The sequence below is a fragment of the Hevea brasiliensis genome, chromosome 2, assembly GCF_030052815.1.
Source record: "Hevea brasiliensis isolate MT/VB/25A 57/8 chromosome 2, ASM3005281v1, whole genome shotgun sequence".
In the NCBI taxonomy this organism is placed as follows: domain Eukaryota; kingdom Viridiplantae; phylum Streptophyta; class Magnoliopsida; order Malpighiales; family Euphorbiaceae; genus Hevea; species Hevea brasiliensis.
The window spans coordinates 6,001,167-6,017,464 of record NC_079494.1 but is presented as its reverse complement, the minus strand read 5'-3'; the positions used below and the strand labels follow the sequence as shown (position 1 = coordinate 6,017,464).

At 31.9% G+C, this 16,298-nt stretch overlaps 3 protein-coding genes across 4 annotated transcripts; 2 read left to right on the top strand and 1 right to left on the bottom strand.

The window, feature by feature from the left end:
* Positions 1-3,727: 3,727 nt before the first annotated feature.
* On the top strand, positions 3,728-8,304 carry LOC110636153 (B3 domain-containing protein Os01g0723500). Of its 2 annotated transcripts, none has more exons than XM_058133208.1 (7): positions 3,728-4,107; positions 4,665-5,247; positions 5,637-5,803; positions 6,029-6,557; positions 6,749-6,927; positions 7,399-7,716; positions 7,943-8,304. In XM_058133208.1, the coding sequence occupies exons 1-6, from the start codon at positions 4,018-4,020 to the stop codon at positions 7,675-7,677; spliced, it is 1,827 nt and encodes a 608-aa protein (XP_057989191.1). In that variant the 5' UTR covers positions 3,728-4,017; the 3' UTR covers positions 7,678-7,716; positions 7,943-8,304. The 2 variants fall into 2 exon arrangements, with proteins under 2 accessions (XP_057989191.1, XP_057989192.1); XM_058133209.1 differs by having other exon boundaries at positions 3,729-4,107; positions 6,758-6,927.
* Positions 8,305-9,369: 1,065 nt separating this feature from the next.
* On the top strand, positions 9,370-10,235 carry LOC110636163 (uncharacterized). The gene is made up of 2 exons (XM_021785728.2): positions 9,370-9,532; positions 9,651-10,235. The coding sequence occupies exons 1-2, from the start codon at positions 9,478-9,480 to the stop codon at positions 10,052-10,054; spliced, it is 459 nt and encodes a 152-aa protein (XP_021641420.2). The 5' UTR covers positions 9,370-9,477; the 3' UTR covers positions 10,055-10,235.
* Positions 10,236-10,540: 305 nt separating this feature from the next.
* Positions 10,541-13,360, bottom strand: LOC110636162 (uncharacterized). The gene is made up of 7 exons (XM_021785727.2): positions 13,202-13,360; positions 12,838-12,907; positions 12,646-12,705; positions 11,849-11,963; positions 11,366-11,481; positions 11,056-11,180; positions 10,541-10,881 (listed from the first exon to the last, which is right to left on the bottom strand). Exons 1-7 carry the CDS (start codon positions 13,276-13,278, stop codon positions 10,758-10,760), a joined length of 687 nt encoding a protein of 228 aa, XP_021641419.2. The 5' UTR covers positions 13,279-13,360; the 3' UTR covers positions 10,541-10,757.
* Positions 13,361-16,298: the final 2,938 nt, after the last annotated feature.

Here is a 16,298-nt window from a genome sequence, read left to right as displayed (position 1 = left end):
TTCGGGAAACACATGGGAGTTAGAGTTTAAAAATTTTGAGTGATTATATCTTGCTCTTTTCTATCATAGTAGAACTTTTTCTCTTATCTTGTCCGTTGACATAGATCTTATGGTTGAACCCCATAAATCTTATATTATTCTTTTTTTCTTTTCTATTATATGCATGATTGTGCAATTGTGTGTGACACCTAGATTTACGTGCCTGCCATAACAAGTTTATTGAAATGGAACATAAACTCAACAATGGAGAGATATATGTCAATTGGAAGCATGCTGGATAAATTCAAGAGGGTACTCAAATCAGGGACGGGTTAGTGTTGATCAATTCTAAGTTGAGTTCTACAAATGGGTTCAGACCTAAGAACCACATTTCCAGCCTTTAGCATCATAGCCTTGAATGTGTCTCAACCTCTAAAATCAGCCAAGATGCCAAAGAAAGTGCTACAAGAAGAGAGACAGAAGGTGAGAGAAAGAGTTAGTTTTTTCAGTTTGGAAGAGGGTGATTCAGTTGCTAGCACAAGTCACATGGTATCTTTTAGAATGGACGACAACCATAGAGAACACTAAAGTCAGTTGGAGCCAAAGGAAATATCTTTAACTGCTCTTTATGATGAGGAGTCCATAAGTGATGGAGAGTATGATGCTGAAGAAGAGTGGGGACGAAGTGAGCCAGAGATAATGTGCCGGCATCTTGATCACTTCAATGTTTAGGGTCTCAACAAAACTACTCTTAGACTTCGTTATCTCATCAATGGGCTTGTTATGTTACCTCCTTACTTCAACTTCAGTTTCCTTCTTCGGATGTGCCTCTTGTATAGATACATGGCCCTGAAATAAAATATGAAAGGGGTGTAACTGTAGCATTTAATGTGAGAGTGCATTGGAAGGCAACTAATTCATCTAGAAGTTGTTCAAAAGTTGGTTGAGAACAATGGAATCTCTCTAGTAGGGATGTAAAAGGAACCGACAAATTGATCAACCAACCAACCCGAATAAATGCAAACTGAAATTAGTGGTTTTATATATTTAAATAATAGTTATGATTTGAAAATAATTATAAACTAAATTTTAGGTTTGAGTTTCGGGTTGATATATATATAATTTTATGTTATTTTTTATTTTTATTAAATAATACATCTTAAATTAATATTTTATTTTTTAATTAGTGCATGATAATTTATATATGAAAAAGGTTTAACAAAAGTTGAATCATAAAAATAAAAAAGTATTAAAACAATTAAAAATCGTTCAAAATTAAACATATATAATTTTATAATTTAATTTATTGATTTTAATACTGACTTTTTCAATTTGATTTGATAAAACACATAGAACTCACCCAAGCTGACCCGTGTACACCGCATTGGAAACCATGTCAAGGTAGTTGACAGCCCAAAACAACAATAACTAAATAAATTATTATCTATTATATTAATATAATTAATTGTAAAATTAAAAATAATTATGATATAATTAAATAAATTATTATTATATAAACAATGCCATACTGAAATATGTTATTATTAATTTATTCATCGTAATTCAATATAAATTATTGATAACTAGATAATAATAATAATAATAATAAATAAAAAATAATATATTATTATTATTATTATTATTATTATTATTATTATTATTATCAATACTCTTAGCAAACATAAAATTTTACTTTATAAATTTATTGAATTCATATTAAAAATTAAAATATTAAATAAAAATATTAATAACTACATGCAAATGTAAAATATTAGTATTGGTGCTTGAGTTTCGAATTTATTTAATATTGTTGTTGAATTGCATAGAAATCTTTTTATATAAATTAAATTTAATATAATTTAATTATAAAAATAATAAAATTATTTTTACCTTAAATAAAAGTAACAATTTTTTTAATGGGTTATATAATTAAATATAATTTTTAAATTTTTTTTAATATCAATTTTTTTATCAATAATACGATCAAATTGGTACACATAATGATTAAAATTCAGCAATAATTAAATAAAGTGATGCGACAGCAGAATCTCAAAAATATTCATCAACTGAAAACCTATAAGTAATTCCTTTACCCCAAATTAGTCACAAGCTCCGATATATATATATATATATATATATATATATATATATATATATATATATATATATATATATATATATATATATATATATATATATATATATATATATATATATATATATATATATATATATATAACGATTTGATTTTATTGTAACTATTAATCGTAGTGGATCCGATGTATACACCCATCCACCGCATCACTGATTTTGGCTTTTGATGTAAGGTTAGTTTTCATCGATGTCGCTTCTCCCTCTTGACTACTCACTCTTCCCTCATTATCCTTTGATTGCCCCTCCCTCTCGATTAGGGGTGTGCAAACGAAATTAAATCGAATTAATAAAATTAAAAATTAAAAATTTAAAAAATTAAATCAGATTGATTAATAAAAAAAAATTAAATTGAATTAAATCGATAAATATTGGTTCAATTTGATTTTAAATCGATTAAATTAAAATTTATAAATTAAGTATTTAATTTTCAATTGATTTTAATTCAGTTTTAAATTGATTAAACCTAAATTTTATGGTTCAGTTCAATTTTTTCTTATTTCTTTGATATATATATTAATAATCTCGGTTCGGTTTGATTTTTTTTATTTTTTATGAAAATAATCGAACCGAATCGATTAATCAAAATTATCATAATTATAAATCGAATCAAATCGATTGAGTTTTAAAACTCAATTGATTGAACCGAATTGACTTCATTTGATTCGATTTTTTAGTTTAAACCTAAAATTGCTCTCCCCTACCCTCGATTACTCACTCTCCCTTCACCTTGAATAACCTTTCCTTCTCGATCTTTTCCTCATTTGTGATTTCCCTAGTCCCCAACAATTGCCCTCTAGCCTATCTCCCTCACTCGCTCTCGGTTCCTTTCACATAGTTAAGTATACGAAGGGGAAATGGGATTGATTTTGCTACAATAATGACGAATGGGTTTGCTCCGATGGTGATGGATAGGTGGTGTTAATTAATTTTGATTTTGCTCTTTTCTTTTTAACTTCTAGTTTTCATTTTTTTTTTTGTATTTTTTTGTTTTTTAGATTTTCTAAAAAATAATTAATACAGAGTGAATAATTACAGTCTAATAATTAAAGGCAGAATAATTAATACTGCTAACTATATTTAGTATTACTTTTGAAATGAGAGTAACAATTAAACTTGTATAGTATTTATTTAATATTAACAAAAGTATTTATTTATTATTATAATTATTTATAATAATATGTTTATCAAAATAATAATATTTATTAATAATAATTAGAAGAGTAATACCTTCTTAATAAAATGGTATTCTGCACAAAATTAACAAAGCAAACTAAATCAAATAAATTTGATTTAATTTGATTTGATTCTCTATCATGTCGGTTTGATTTAATTTTCATTATGTATAATTTCGATTTTTCAGTGTTTAAGGTTCGATTTTAAACCAAATTGGCTGATTGCACTCGCCAAGTGTATCACCGGAAAATCGGATCACGTGAAACTCACGAGAGCAGGGCTTTCTTTTCCTCTGTTTTATTTTTATTTTTTATCAGGGGCAGGGCAGTTGCAGGGTACTTCCAACTGTTTTTTTGCTGACATCAATAGGCATCAATGTACGCGCCATTGCTTTATGTGAAACACGTCCCATAACAAATTCCCAGCCTCTCTGGCGCGCTTGAAACACACGCTCCAGATAGACACAGGCCAATGGCCAATGCACCTGCGCAGTCCTCACCCTTGCGGCCGGTGATAATAATAACTCGCCAAAGCTCAGTTCCACCCCATACCGCATGAAACTACCCATTACTCTCACTCCTTTAAATCATAGTCTAAAATTCCCCTCGATTTTGCTGTTTCTTTCTTCAATTCTTATTTTCCCATGTTATCTCGTGGCCAGAAATTTGTCAGATTTTGCTGTTTGGGGTAAAACGCCTGTGACTTGTTTTCATGGCGAAAGAGAATCAAGCGGAGATGGTTAATGCTAGGCGGCCTTGTTTCTTCGAGATTTTCTCCTCTAATTTAACCTCGGATCGACTGGTAGTTTCTCCTCCTTCCTCTTATTTCATAATTTTCTTTGCTTTCTCTATTCCATTTTCGTTTTTATTAATCTTTGCCCCCGTTACTTACGTTTCTTGATTATTAAGGAAATTAGGGTTTGGACTGCTGTAGTTTTAATTATTTTCAATTGTTCCAAAATTATTAGCATTGTGAGAAAGGAAAAAGACTGGGCATTAATATGTTTTTTCATGGGTTCAATCGATTGTTATACTACTAGAATTTCCACTTCTTAATGGGGGAATTGCATTATAATGGTTAGTGAACTGGGTTAATTAGTTACATTAAGTTTGTGTTGTTCCTGTTTCCTTATGAAAGGATTTGTTGAAAGATGAATGATTTAATTGAAGAAATGTTTTTCCTTGTTTGTTCTAATTTGGTCAAGCTTTTCTATTCTAACTTATCCCAGAATTAAGTGGAAAATGGCACTTGGCAAGTATTTGCAATTGAAGTCTATGAACAATAAGTATCTGCTTGAAGAAATTGAGTTTACTTGTATCCATTTGTTGAATAACAATATCTAAATTGTTATTTGGCAGAGAATACCTGCAGAATTCACCAAACATATGGAAGAACGAATATCTGGATCAGTTTCTTTAACTGGCCCTAGTGGGAACGTTTGGCCAGTTAACTTAACTCAACAGGACAATGATATATTCCTTGATCATGGATGGCCAACTTTTGTGAAAGATCATCTTATAGAATGTGGTGACGTTTTAGTTTTCAGATATGATGGAGAATTGTGTTTTTCGGTGCAAATATTTGATGTAAGTGGATGTGAGAAAGAAGCTGCATTTCATTCCAAATGCAGCCAAGATCCCAACCAGTTTGGTAGAAGTATTGGGCAGAAGAGAGAAAGAGAGGGAAAAGCTGCATCTTCAGATAAGAGTTGTGAATATTTGTTGAAAAAAGTTAGGGGAGACTCTTCTGAACTGTATTCAGAACATATAAACAAAAACTTGGGGGCTGGAGTGATTATAAGTAACAAGGAAGGATGCCAGCTTGAGGAGGTAATTACAGCTAAAAAATGCCGAGAAGAGAATTCCTACCATGAACAATGTTTTAGTCCATGCCCAATTTCTGTCATTCCCTCTCAATCAAAAACTTGCTATCAAAATTCCGGTAAGGAACATAATTTCCACCCATTGGGTTTTGCAGACAGGAATCTGTTTTTCTTTAACTTGAGAGACATTGATCTAGATTTCTGAAGATTTTTGTTGCTTGTTTGATCTTTTCTGGGTCGTTTGCTTGTAAAAATAGGCATGGGAAATATTTCCATTTTTAAACCGTGCTGTGAATACAAGTTTCCATCATAGGCTAACACCTACATTAAAAAGCATAGTATACTAGTTTTTCATATCAAATTTTCTCTATAGAGAAGAACAGTTCGTGAAATAATATTCTTCACAAACTTAATGGAATCATATTCTTCCTGAAAATAATTCTATGAAATTTGTTTTTATGGCTTGACTTTATGTTTCGTGAATTTTGGTTTTTGGTTCTTAAAACAGAGGCAGACATCCAGAAAAGAATTGGCAAAGATGAAAATCTACCTGACAGGGTGACTGGGTCAATATTGTCACAACGTGAGAAAAGAGTTGCACAGTCTTTTATCTCTTGCTTTCCTTATTTTGTGAGGATCATGAAAAGGTTCAACATCAGTGGTTCATACACTCTGGTGAGTAGACTCCCTTTTATTTATTGTTCTGGATTTTTGACTGAAAGATATCATTCATGCAGTCTTTGGATATTCTTTTGGCAATTGCAAACTGGGCACTTTGAGTTCCTAGCATTTCTTTTCGTCAATTTGGCATGAAGACAGGGTGATAGCACAGTGTATCATGTAATTTTTTTATGCCAACTGTTTACATAGTCAATTGCTTTTTCACTTTTTGTGGTGCAGAATATACCATATAAATTTTCTACAGCTCATCTTCCAAATTGCAAAACAGAAATTGTCCTTCGCACTGTCAAAGGAGCATGTTGGACTGTGAATTCCGTCCCAACAACAAGAGTTCACACAAGTCATACTTTCTGCGGAGGATGGATGGCATTTGTTCGCGGTAATGACATCAAAATGGGAGATGTTTGTATTTTTGAACTTGTGCGCAAATGTGAATTGCGTGTCTTTATTCTTCGAGTTGGAAAGGAAGTTCTGGAAAACCAAAGTGGAGAAGTGGCGTCTAATGAGGTAAGTGTTGGTTGCACAGCCATGTCTCATGAAAGTGAAAGTTTTCCAAAGAAATCCAGAAAAAATGCTTTAAAGGTCCATTCACGGCTCATCACAAAGGTAGAAATTTGTGATAAGAAGGGATCTAATAAGAGTCAAGCAGCAGCAATTTCCAATCACACAAGGAAACGTAGCAATGTAAAGAAGAGTTCTGCCAGTGCTCTGCTGTGCTTTCAGTCAAGAGCTAGCAAGGAAAAACTGGGTTAGTGATCTGATTTTGTTCCAGGTTCTTCAGTTAAGAAGTTGCTTCACAATTTTATGGGCCACCTTGCCTCTTATTGTATAATTTTGTTAGTTTTCTTGTGTGCAGTCTTCAGAAATAGTTTTCTAAATTGTAGCATAAATTGGGTTGTTCTTATAGCTCCTTGTTGTAACATAAATTGGGTTGTCAAGTGCAAACAGAGGTGGCCATTAACAGTGGAAAGAATTTAGATGTGAGTTCTCATGATGGAGCTGGTGGGAGAATGATGTTAGCACTCAATGAAGAGAAAGCAGCCAAGTCTTTTAACTCAGGTTTTCCTAATTTTGTCAGAATTATGAGGAAGTTCAACACCAGTGGTTCGTATACTCTGGTGAGTTGTTTCCTTTTAATTTGTACCTTTGATAATCTTACTGACATTTTTTTTCATAAAGGATATATAATCATGTTATAATTAATTGTGTGATAAATTCTATGCATGTACTAACAATTTGAAAGATCCCCCGATGTGAGTATTCGATTTTGTATCTGCTGCCCTTGCAAGTTCATGTGTGCATATGCACTCACACACACATATATGCTGGGATTCTTTTAGTAATTTTTTCACCATTCTGATAATCCCCAAGGGTCTTCCTTTAAGCTTGTTAGGATGTGGTTGCTGACTTGTTATATAGCATGAATTATAGCTTAATCTCATTCATCTTGAAATTTCTTTGATAAGCATGCTGGGCCACTCAAGGGTTTCTGGAGTCAGTTCTCTGAGGATAAACTCATATCAATTGATTGAGTTGCTTTATCTTTAGAAAATACTATTCTTTTTTACTGACAAATGACCGTTGTGCAGAAAATCCCTCACCAGTTTTCTGCAGCACATCTCCCCAACTGCAAAACAGAGGTAGTCCTTCGTAATTCACAAGGAGAATGCTGGACAGTGAATTCAGTCCCAGACTCAAAAGGGCGAAGTGTACATACATTCTGTGGAGGATGGATGGCCTTTGTTCGTGATAATGATATCAAAATGGGGGATGTCTGCATATTTGAACTTGTTAGTAAGTGTGAGATGCTAGTGCATATATCTGGAGTTGGAGGAAAAGCACTCCAGCTCATTCACGAGGCATGTTGAACAGTTGAAGAATTCAATCATCGCCAAACAAATATTTGGGTAAGCTCTTAAATGTTTCAAGAATTTGTTACTTCTGATTTTTATCTTGCTTTTGCCTTGTAATAGAACAAAGGCATTAGTGGAGCACCAGTACTGGACTTGATTTTCTTTCTCACACACACACATGCAAGCCCGAACTAGCATTTAAAGATGTTAATTTGCATTGCAGTCAGCTTGTTTAGGACTTTAATGCTTTTCATTAATCATTTATGTATTTTTAATACAGGTTGGGCTTCATTTTCGTGTTCAGAAGATCCAACAAGGTGATATTTACATTTTTTGGGCAGAGGGGCAAGTTGAAGTGCTTTGTACGTGCACACTGAAGGAACGAAATATTGCTGAAGGAAGTGGAAACATCTTATCCGTTTTGTGTTTCAATTCTATGCTTCCTTGGTGAAATATTGTTCCCAACTAATCCTTTTACCAAGAAGCAACCACCTTGAATGTACATGCAACGTATCCTCAGTGCTTCTGTTCATTTTAGCTTGTAATTGTAGCCCAGCATGCGCTGAAGAAAAACTGCAGTTGTCTATAACTGTAAAAATTGGGTATTCGGACTTGGAAATTAAACTTAATTCTATAAGCAAACGTGGCTGGTAAATTTCTCCTAGCAGTAGCAGACTGGTGAAATTTAACAGTAGGTTTAATCTGTAAGTTCATTACTTGGCCGTGTAGGCGCAAGAGGTACAGCGCGTAAACCTAGTACAGAGAGTATGGTTAAAGCTCCTGCTTTATATATATATAAAAAAAGGGTAAATTATAATTTAAGTTAAAATTTAATAATTCATTTAATGATAGTTAATTGAGAAAATAAATTTTATTTTATAAAAAATAAAATTCTCATAAATAAATAATATTTTGTATGCTCATAAAGAAGATGTTTTTATAAATTATAAGAGGAATTTTATATTTATATGATTAATGAAATATATTTATATAATAAATATAAAACATACTTTTTAAATATAAAATTAAAATGAAGAGGTTATTTTATTAATGAAATAAAATCTAAGAATGATGATAATTTAAAGTTAATTTTCTCAAATTTAATTTAGCATTTGTTGTATATTGCAACTTTTTAAGGCATTTGGATAATTGTTATTCTTGTAATTTTTAATTTTTTATTAATGTTATTTGGATACTTAAAGAGATTAGGTTAAATTTTTAACTTATGCTTTTTTGAGGAGTTATATGTTAATTTTGAAGCTTTAAATTGATAATTATCTTAATTTTAAGGGTTTAAGTTAATAATTACTTTTTTTCAAAAGTTAAAACTTATAAAAGTTATATTTAACTCTTAATTTTTTTTTATTTCTTACCAAATACATCCTTAATTAAAAATTTTTGACATTATCAACAATTAAAAGTTTTTTGATATAAATGTTAATTCGCGCAAATGTTTGAATTTTTTTTATTCATTAAACTATTTATAAATGAAGATAAATACTAACTGTCATGATAAGTGAATAATTTTAAATTTAGTCAAAATCAATTACACATTTAGCTTTTTTTTATAATTAATTATAAAAGTTTCATTTTATTATATAAAATTAAAAGGTTTCACTACAAGCATAAATTCGCTTCAACGTTGAAAATTTTTCATTTATTAAGTTAAAAAAATTCGGATCGCCGTAGGATGCAAACGTGGCAACTGACTCTGTAACTGTATGGGCCGACTGTTCCCTTTTATCGTCCATCTATCTCTCTCAATGCTAGCCAACCATTTTGTTCTCCACCTTATCCACTTTCATCCCAATACAAATGGTGGCCCTTTGCTTCCTCCACTGCTGTTTGCAAGTTCTACAATTCAACACAGGTAATCCATTATCCAAATTCATCTCATCGATTTCCTCGTATATACTTGGCGATTCATTTCTACACAACTTGTTTGCTAGATTAATTGTTTCTTTCTTTTCTTTTTTTTTTTTTTTTAGTTTTTGGTATTGTGCACTCCTCAGACATGGCAACAACTGCAGCTGCTTTCACCCCTGCAAGAGTCACTGGCGCAATGGTGAGTTTCAATAGCAAGACCCAGAAGAGAAGGGACAAGGTGGTGTACGTAAGAGGATTGAATTCCTATGGGGGTCTCAAAGCCCACAACAGTGTGGTCTATTTAGGCATGCCAGTCTGCACTGAGCGGTGCTTTGCAAGTGTGGTTAGTTCAATGAAAGCTTCATCAAATGGGAAAGGAAGAGGTGGTGGTGCACTCTCCTCTAAGTGCAGTAAAGTAGGAGAGATATTTGAAATTGCTGCCATTATGAATGTCCTTGTTTTGATTGGAGTGGCTGTTGGATTTGTACTTCTCCGAATTGAAGCATTTTTTGAAGAATCTGAGTGAGCCTTTTTGTTTAAAGCTAAGCAAGTACCTAATGGCTAGACCATTGTTGTTTCATAAGTCTTTTCATTTAATGTAGAACTAAATACTTTGGGATGCATAACCAATGGTCTTCTTGTATAATTTGTACTAGAAGATAATAAATTTCATCCTTCATTAAAAAGCATTGCTACTTCATAGCTAAGCTTGCTTCTTAATGGAAAATGTCTTGCATATGCTTTGATATCTCTTGATACAATACAAATTAATCGACCCTTGTGAAAGGTGACACAATGCAAATTAACCGAACCCTTTTAGCAGGTGACACAACACAAATTAACTGACTCCTTTGAGCTCTCTAAACCGGCGCTGTCTTGCAGATAAATAGTAGTAGGACATCCTAGCAGTCGTTCAAGTACTCGAAGACCCGTATCACTCTTAGCTATCCTTTACAGCACTTCACTACCCTATCCATATGTCGTCCATTCAAGAAAAACTTGAATCATGTGGTAAAGGAAAATCAATCTATTCAATCCTCTGAACATCACGGAAAGTGAAATTACAAATCAGTAATTTTTATAGGCAAAATAAAAGATGCTACAAAATTTTGAAAAAACAGTCCAACAGCCTTGTCGGGGGCGGAATTGATAGCCAATGGCTAGATTTTTTCAATATGTTCCAAGAGCCTATCCCCAACCATCTGGTCTTAGAGATGTACTGGACTTTCTTAGGATGAGGGTCTTTGACATGCAGAAAAGAGTTGCCAACTAATAAAAGCCATCACCAGAGAGGTGAATAGTTCGAAGCCTACCACTTTTGGAAAATGCCACCCCAATCCTCTTCTCAAATAACTGCAAAAGCCATTATTTGGCAAGATAGTTAATATGATCGCTCAAAGTCCAGCTTGTATTACCATGCAATGGAAGAACATAACTATAGTCATATAAGTGGCAAAATAGTTATTCTGCTAATAATGTTATCTTGTGCATATATGAATGATTTGATGACAAGGATGACGAGCATACTTTGTGATGGATGGCATTGTTGCCACAATGGCTGCGCATGCATATATTATGGGAATCAAAGTCTTGGGTTTGTTTTTGCGAAGCCACATCAGAGATCCCAACGCAGCAAGGGATATACTCAGCACCTGAATTCAGAGAGTGTATGTAAAAATCAATGAAAAGAGACGATTCTTTCATTTTGAAATATCAGCTAAATAACAACACCACCAAATTTAGATTTGCAAACAACTATCTGCTAGTTTTAACAGACAATATTCTCCCAAAAGCAGTAATAGAAAATAAATTATATTGGTCCAGAAAGTAAGTATACCAGGTTTGCATTTGCTTCAAGGCCTTGCAGAATGTAATCCCAAGTGAATTCTAGTCCTCGAGCTCCCACCCAAAGAGGTGCCAGTTTATGTAAAACAGAATCAGCAAAAGCCCACCCTGCAATGGGAAAAAGTGTTTCAGAGCCAAAAGAAGATTAGAAGTGTGTTCATGTAACTAAGGTCAAGTAAAAAAGAATACATATAACTAAGGTCAAGCGAAAAGAAAAGCAAGTCCTAGTTTCACAGCTAATAATGCATTTTCAAACGGAATGGCTAGAAATTGTACACATTGTAAATCTCTGCAGCAGTATGGGCCATAATTTCAAAGGGATCATAAGATAAATTGAAAAGAACCATGAAATATACTGGGGAAGAAATTCAGAAATCAAGCTGAAGACATAAAACAGTCTCAATTGGTTTCAGAAACTGAAACTTCAAAACGCAGTTGCCGTTCAAATGAAGTAACTTAGTCAATTTATTCTCACCAAGTCCAACAGCTTGAAATTTATGGTTTTGAGAGATATTTCTGTGAGTCAACTGGGTCAAGGCAAAGTAAAGCCCAGCAACATCTATGAAACCAATTAAAGCTTTCAGCAATTCCTGAAAGTAAAGCGCATTCAAGATATATGATTAACAAATCCAAAAACTGATCAGTTAGAAAGGAAGACAACATCTAAGAGAATAGATAGCAAAAATAAAGCGAAGATCCCTCCACATCTCAGACCCATAAAGTAACGAATCTAAAATTTAAACAAGAAACCAAAAAAAAAAGGGCCAGAAAGCCATGAAACGTCACATTAAGCTACTCTTTCTCTTCTGTCTGTGATTCTAATGTCAAATTCATGAATCAAGTGACAAAGCACCATTTTTTTCATAACAGTAATAAGATAACATAATACAAAATATACTAAAATGCTTTAGTTTTGATAATTGTGTTGATTTTTCAGGTCAAATTGAAGTCATAATCAAGTACAATGAAACAAAACATGATGAAACTTATTGGAATGGTAACAGAAGTCCACGTCAAACATAATACATACATATGCTGTGTGTGTGTGTACTATCACATTCAAAATACCATTTGAACAGTTTTGAAGTTCATGTTTCCCGAGATAAGTGATATTTGATTATCAAGGAGGGCTAGTTTTGAAGTTTTACAATATGTAAACATGGGTTTGCATTTACAAGCACCTATATATATCAACCTTAAATCCATGAGTGAAATCCATATGCTCCATTCCAAATAAAAGAAAAAAATTGCAAAAACCAAGCGAGAAGTTACCTGATATGGGTCGAAGCTATCATTCTCAGACACCTTAAGAAACGTGGCCAAGCAAACAAGCTGCCAACACATTGGAGAAACCGTCCACCATTTAATAAGATAGAATCAGCATAACACAAAATGACTAGAATACACCAGAAAAAAGAGCATAAAATGAATTGCTAATAGCATATGTGAACCAGTATTACCGACCTTTACCAAAGCTGTCCCAAGATAAACAGAAGCAGCTTTAACAGAGGTGCCAAGGGTATCATACTCAGACCTGCAAATATTAAACATAAATTTCACAACAATTAGCTCGCTACACACAGAATCAAATAGAAATTCTACCAGAAATCAAATAAAGCTATCATTCCAAATTGCAAGCTATTTATTGATTTTCAAAGGTGAATTGGAATCGAAGTTTTGGTAATTTGGGAATCGGAGCTAGATTTAAAACAGTAGAATCCAATCGGAGAAACAGATATGTAAATTAATAAAAGATGAAGCAACTCATTTGATCATTCTCTATGATGTTCAAGCGAGAGAGTGAGGAAGGAAGAAGAAGACCACATACAAGGGAGTGGCGGAATAGTAAACGGCGTGAGGGCCGAATGTGAGAATCGCACAGTTGAAGAAGTGAAACAACGTCATCTCCGTCTTCGCTCTGTTAACTCTTTCTCTTCAAAGCAAGCAGCGAGATCGCAGGGAAAAGAAGCTACAACAGTGATTTGGAGAAGCCATGCGAAGATTGGGCTCCACTTGTTGGGCCACTTTAAGCAATCAATGACACTGTGAAATGGGCCTTGATAGTCCAGTTTTTTTTTTAATTTTATTAATATTTATATTTAAGGGTAGAGGGGAGAATGCTATAGTCTAGAGGGAGAAAGAGCTTTTACCTTTAAATTAAGGGTTTGTTTGGTGGAGAAGAAATAGAAAAAGGGAAAGAATTTAACTGTGAAGAGAGTAATAATTAGATACGTTTATATATTATATATATATTTTTAAAAAATTAATAAAATAAAGTAGTTTTATTTATAAAATGATTTATAGATTCGCTGGTTAACTTAAAAATTTTTAATTTTGAATTATAATAATTTTTATAAATCAAATAAAAATTTAATGAGTTTAATGAAAAAAAATTAAAATTTAATTATTTTGATGAAAACACTAATAAAATTAAATAATAGCGTGTGATATCTACCCTTAAATGACTCAAAATGCTATAGTATAGAGGGAGAGATAGCTTTTACCTTTAAATTAAGGATTTGTTTGATTTAAAATGGTAAATTATTGATAAATATTAATTATAATATTAAATTATTAATTATTAAATTTTAAAAATTAATTTAAAAACTATGTATGTGAGGTATTAAAATTTATTTTTATAAAAACTAATATCAATAATCGAAAATAGTTAATTTCATCTCATTCACTTGACTAAACAAAGCACTCAATTGAGTGGAATTAACTTCAAATTTGTCCCTAAATTTTTTAAAAAGTTTAAATAAAATAATTAAAATTTTTTTTAATTAATCCAAACCTTCTGTGAAATAAATAAATAAATATATAAATAAAGATGACCTCACCTGCTTTTATATGGTAGAGAGAAATGTGTATGGGTGATGAATTCGATATTTAATTATTTCTTGGTTTTGATATTCTTGCAGGTCACATTTTTCATTTTTATTTTATTTATTAAAATAACATTTAATTTTTAAATATTTAAAATTTAAAAATTTTATTATTAAAATTAAAAATATATTATTTTAATTTTTTTTATTTATGTCCATAATACTTCCTATTTTTTTTATTTATTGAAATTAAAGAAAAAGCGGAGAAAAATCAGCTTGGGCAGAACCCTGGATTAAGAGATCAACCCTAATACACCTTAGATGCTGACGGTCTTTGTCGTTGGGTTTGACCCAGTGGGCTTCTGACTTTTCCAGGAATGATCCGATTACGAGAACACACAAAAATAAAATAATTATAATATTACCAAACCAAAACTTATTGATAATTATATATAATTTTTATTTTTTTTTTCATTTTACTGAAGATATTTTGAGAATAATAAACAGATGTATTTATGAATTTTTTTAAACAATTAATTATGATTACTGATATTCAAACTCGGATCTCACAGTCTTGATATTACTTCAATATCTTTGAATTAAAAACTAATTGATTTTGGACATTTCATGTAGTATGGTTTTGGTAAGGCCAAGAAGAAAATTCTGAAAAACATGTATAGAGCATATATGATGTTCAAATTTATCATTATTTTGTTGCTTCTAAAGAGGAGTAGGATAAGTTATAATTTGGTGTAATATTGATATTACTTGAGCAAAATCAAGTTAAATAGTTAACACTTGAAGATAAAAAATTTAATGTGATAATTAAAGTGTCAACGCTTAATTAAAAAGTCAAACCGAACGAGAAACTATTTGAACCGAGCAAGAGCGAGTTGAGCAATGGGATAGTTCGGTCTTGAACTAGATCAGACATCCACAAGCCAAAAAAAGAAGTACTATCGCTCGTCCAACAAATCGAGCAAAAGCTATATCAAATAAAAATGGCGTCAATCAAAGATCAAGCCAGATTATCAGGAGAAAATCCTAGAATATCAACATAATTTTTAAAATCAAAGCAACGTCTATTTTTGGTTAAGTCTATAAATATGAACAATAGTTATTAATCAGGCACGATGACTCTTCCTCTCACCCAAATTACTATTATTTTACTGTTCGATCTATTCTCTCAATCAAATCTCTAATTTAAGTGTTGAAGTGATTGATTTAAAGGGTCACCAGCCTCACATTTTTCTTGGTTTTACATACTTATGTAACACTAAAACTTGTCTACAAAAGCTCACGACAACATCAAATATAGTCTGCACAATTTTTTTTACTCAATTAGATCTAATAAAAATTATAACACTCCAATTAATGAGTCCAAATAATTTTCAGCTACTAAACCAATTGGCCCAAAATAATTAATCTATTTAGTAGTTTGGGCTAAAAGTTAAGATGATGATAATAACTTTTTTATCCACTAACACGACCATAAGAACTTTATGACAATGGCATGCATCCCAACAACAACATAGTTGCCTTTTCGATTTAAAATCAACCGAAGCAATCAGAATCCAAAAATGTCTGATCACCCCTATAGTTCTCACTGTTATCTCTGTTTGAATCAATTTCATCTTTGACTATTCATATATCTCTTCTATCTCCATGACCTCACATGGCCTCCAATAATTATTTCACTACGAGCTAAATGCTATGATGCACCCTCTTTGCAGGCTACCCTTAGATGTAATCTGATTTAATATGGGATATTTTCATATGTTTCCAATTTCCCAATTGAACTTGTCTGGTTGGTTTTTTCTCTCAACCCACCAAGTAGAAGCATTCCACGTACATACAATATGGCCTTATCTCAATAGCATCATTGCTGCTAGACATTTCAACTATTAGTACAAGAACAAAATCATCATAAGCTGCATTTCTTAATTTCTTTTTGAAAGAAGATATTTTTCTCATACCCAGAAAAAAAATCAAGAATAAACCTATATTTCCAACCAGAAAAGATGACCATTTACAAACAATGGCCAAATCATTTTCATGTTTTAACGTTAGTGTTAATGACAAGGAAAAAAATACAATACG

Excerpts from the sequence above, each read along its gene's own strand:
- LOC110636153 (XM_058133208.1), top strand. The coding sequence starts at position 4,018 with ATGGCGAAAGAGAATCAAGCGGAGATGGTTAATGCTAGGCGGCCTTGT. Across the intron at positions 4,108-4,664 it reads ATTTAACCTCGGATCGACTG|AGAATACCTGCAGAATTCAC; the intron begins GTAGTTTCTCCT and ends GTTATTTGGCAG. Across the intron at positions 6,558-6,748 it reads AGCTAGCAAGGAAAAACTGG|TGCAAACAGAGGTGGCCATT; the intron begins GTTAGTGATCTG and ends TGGGTTGTCAAG.
- LOC110636163 (XM_021785728.2), top strand. The coding sequence starts at position 9,478 with ATGGTGGCCCTTTGCTTCCTCCACTGCTGTTTGCAAGTTCTACAATTC. Across the intron at positions 9,533-9,650 it reads AGTTCTACAATTCAACACAG|TTTTTGGTATTGTGCACTCC; the intron begins GTAATCCATTAT and ends TTTTTTTTTTAG.
- LOC110636162 (XM_021785727.2), bottom strand. The coding sequence starts at position 13,278 with ATGACGTTGTTTCACTTCTTCAACTGTGCGATTCTCACATTCGGCCCT. Across the intron at positions 12,908-13,201 it reads TACTATTCCGCCACTCCCTT|GTCTGAGTATGATACCCTTG; the intron begins GTATGTGGTCTT and ends TAATATTTGCAG. Across the intron at positions 10,882-11,055 it reads ACAATGCCATCCATCACAAA|TTATTTGAGAAGAGGATTGG; the intron begins GTATGCTCGTCA and ends TGGCTTTTGCAG.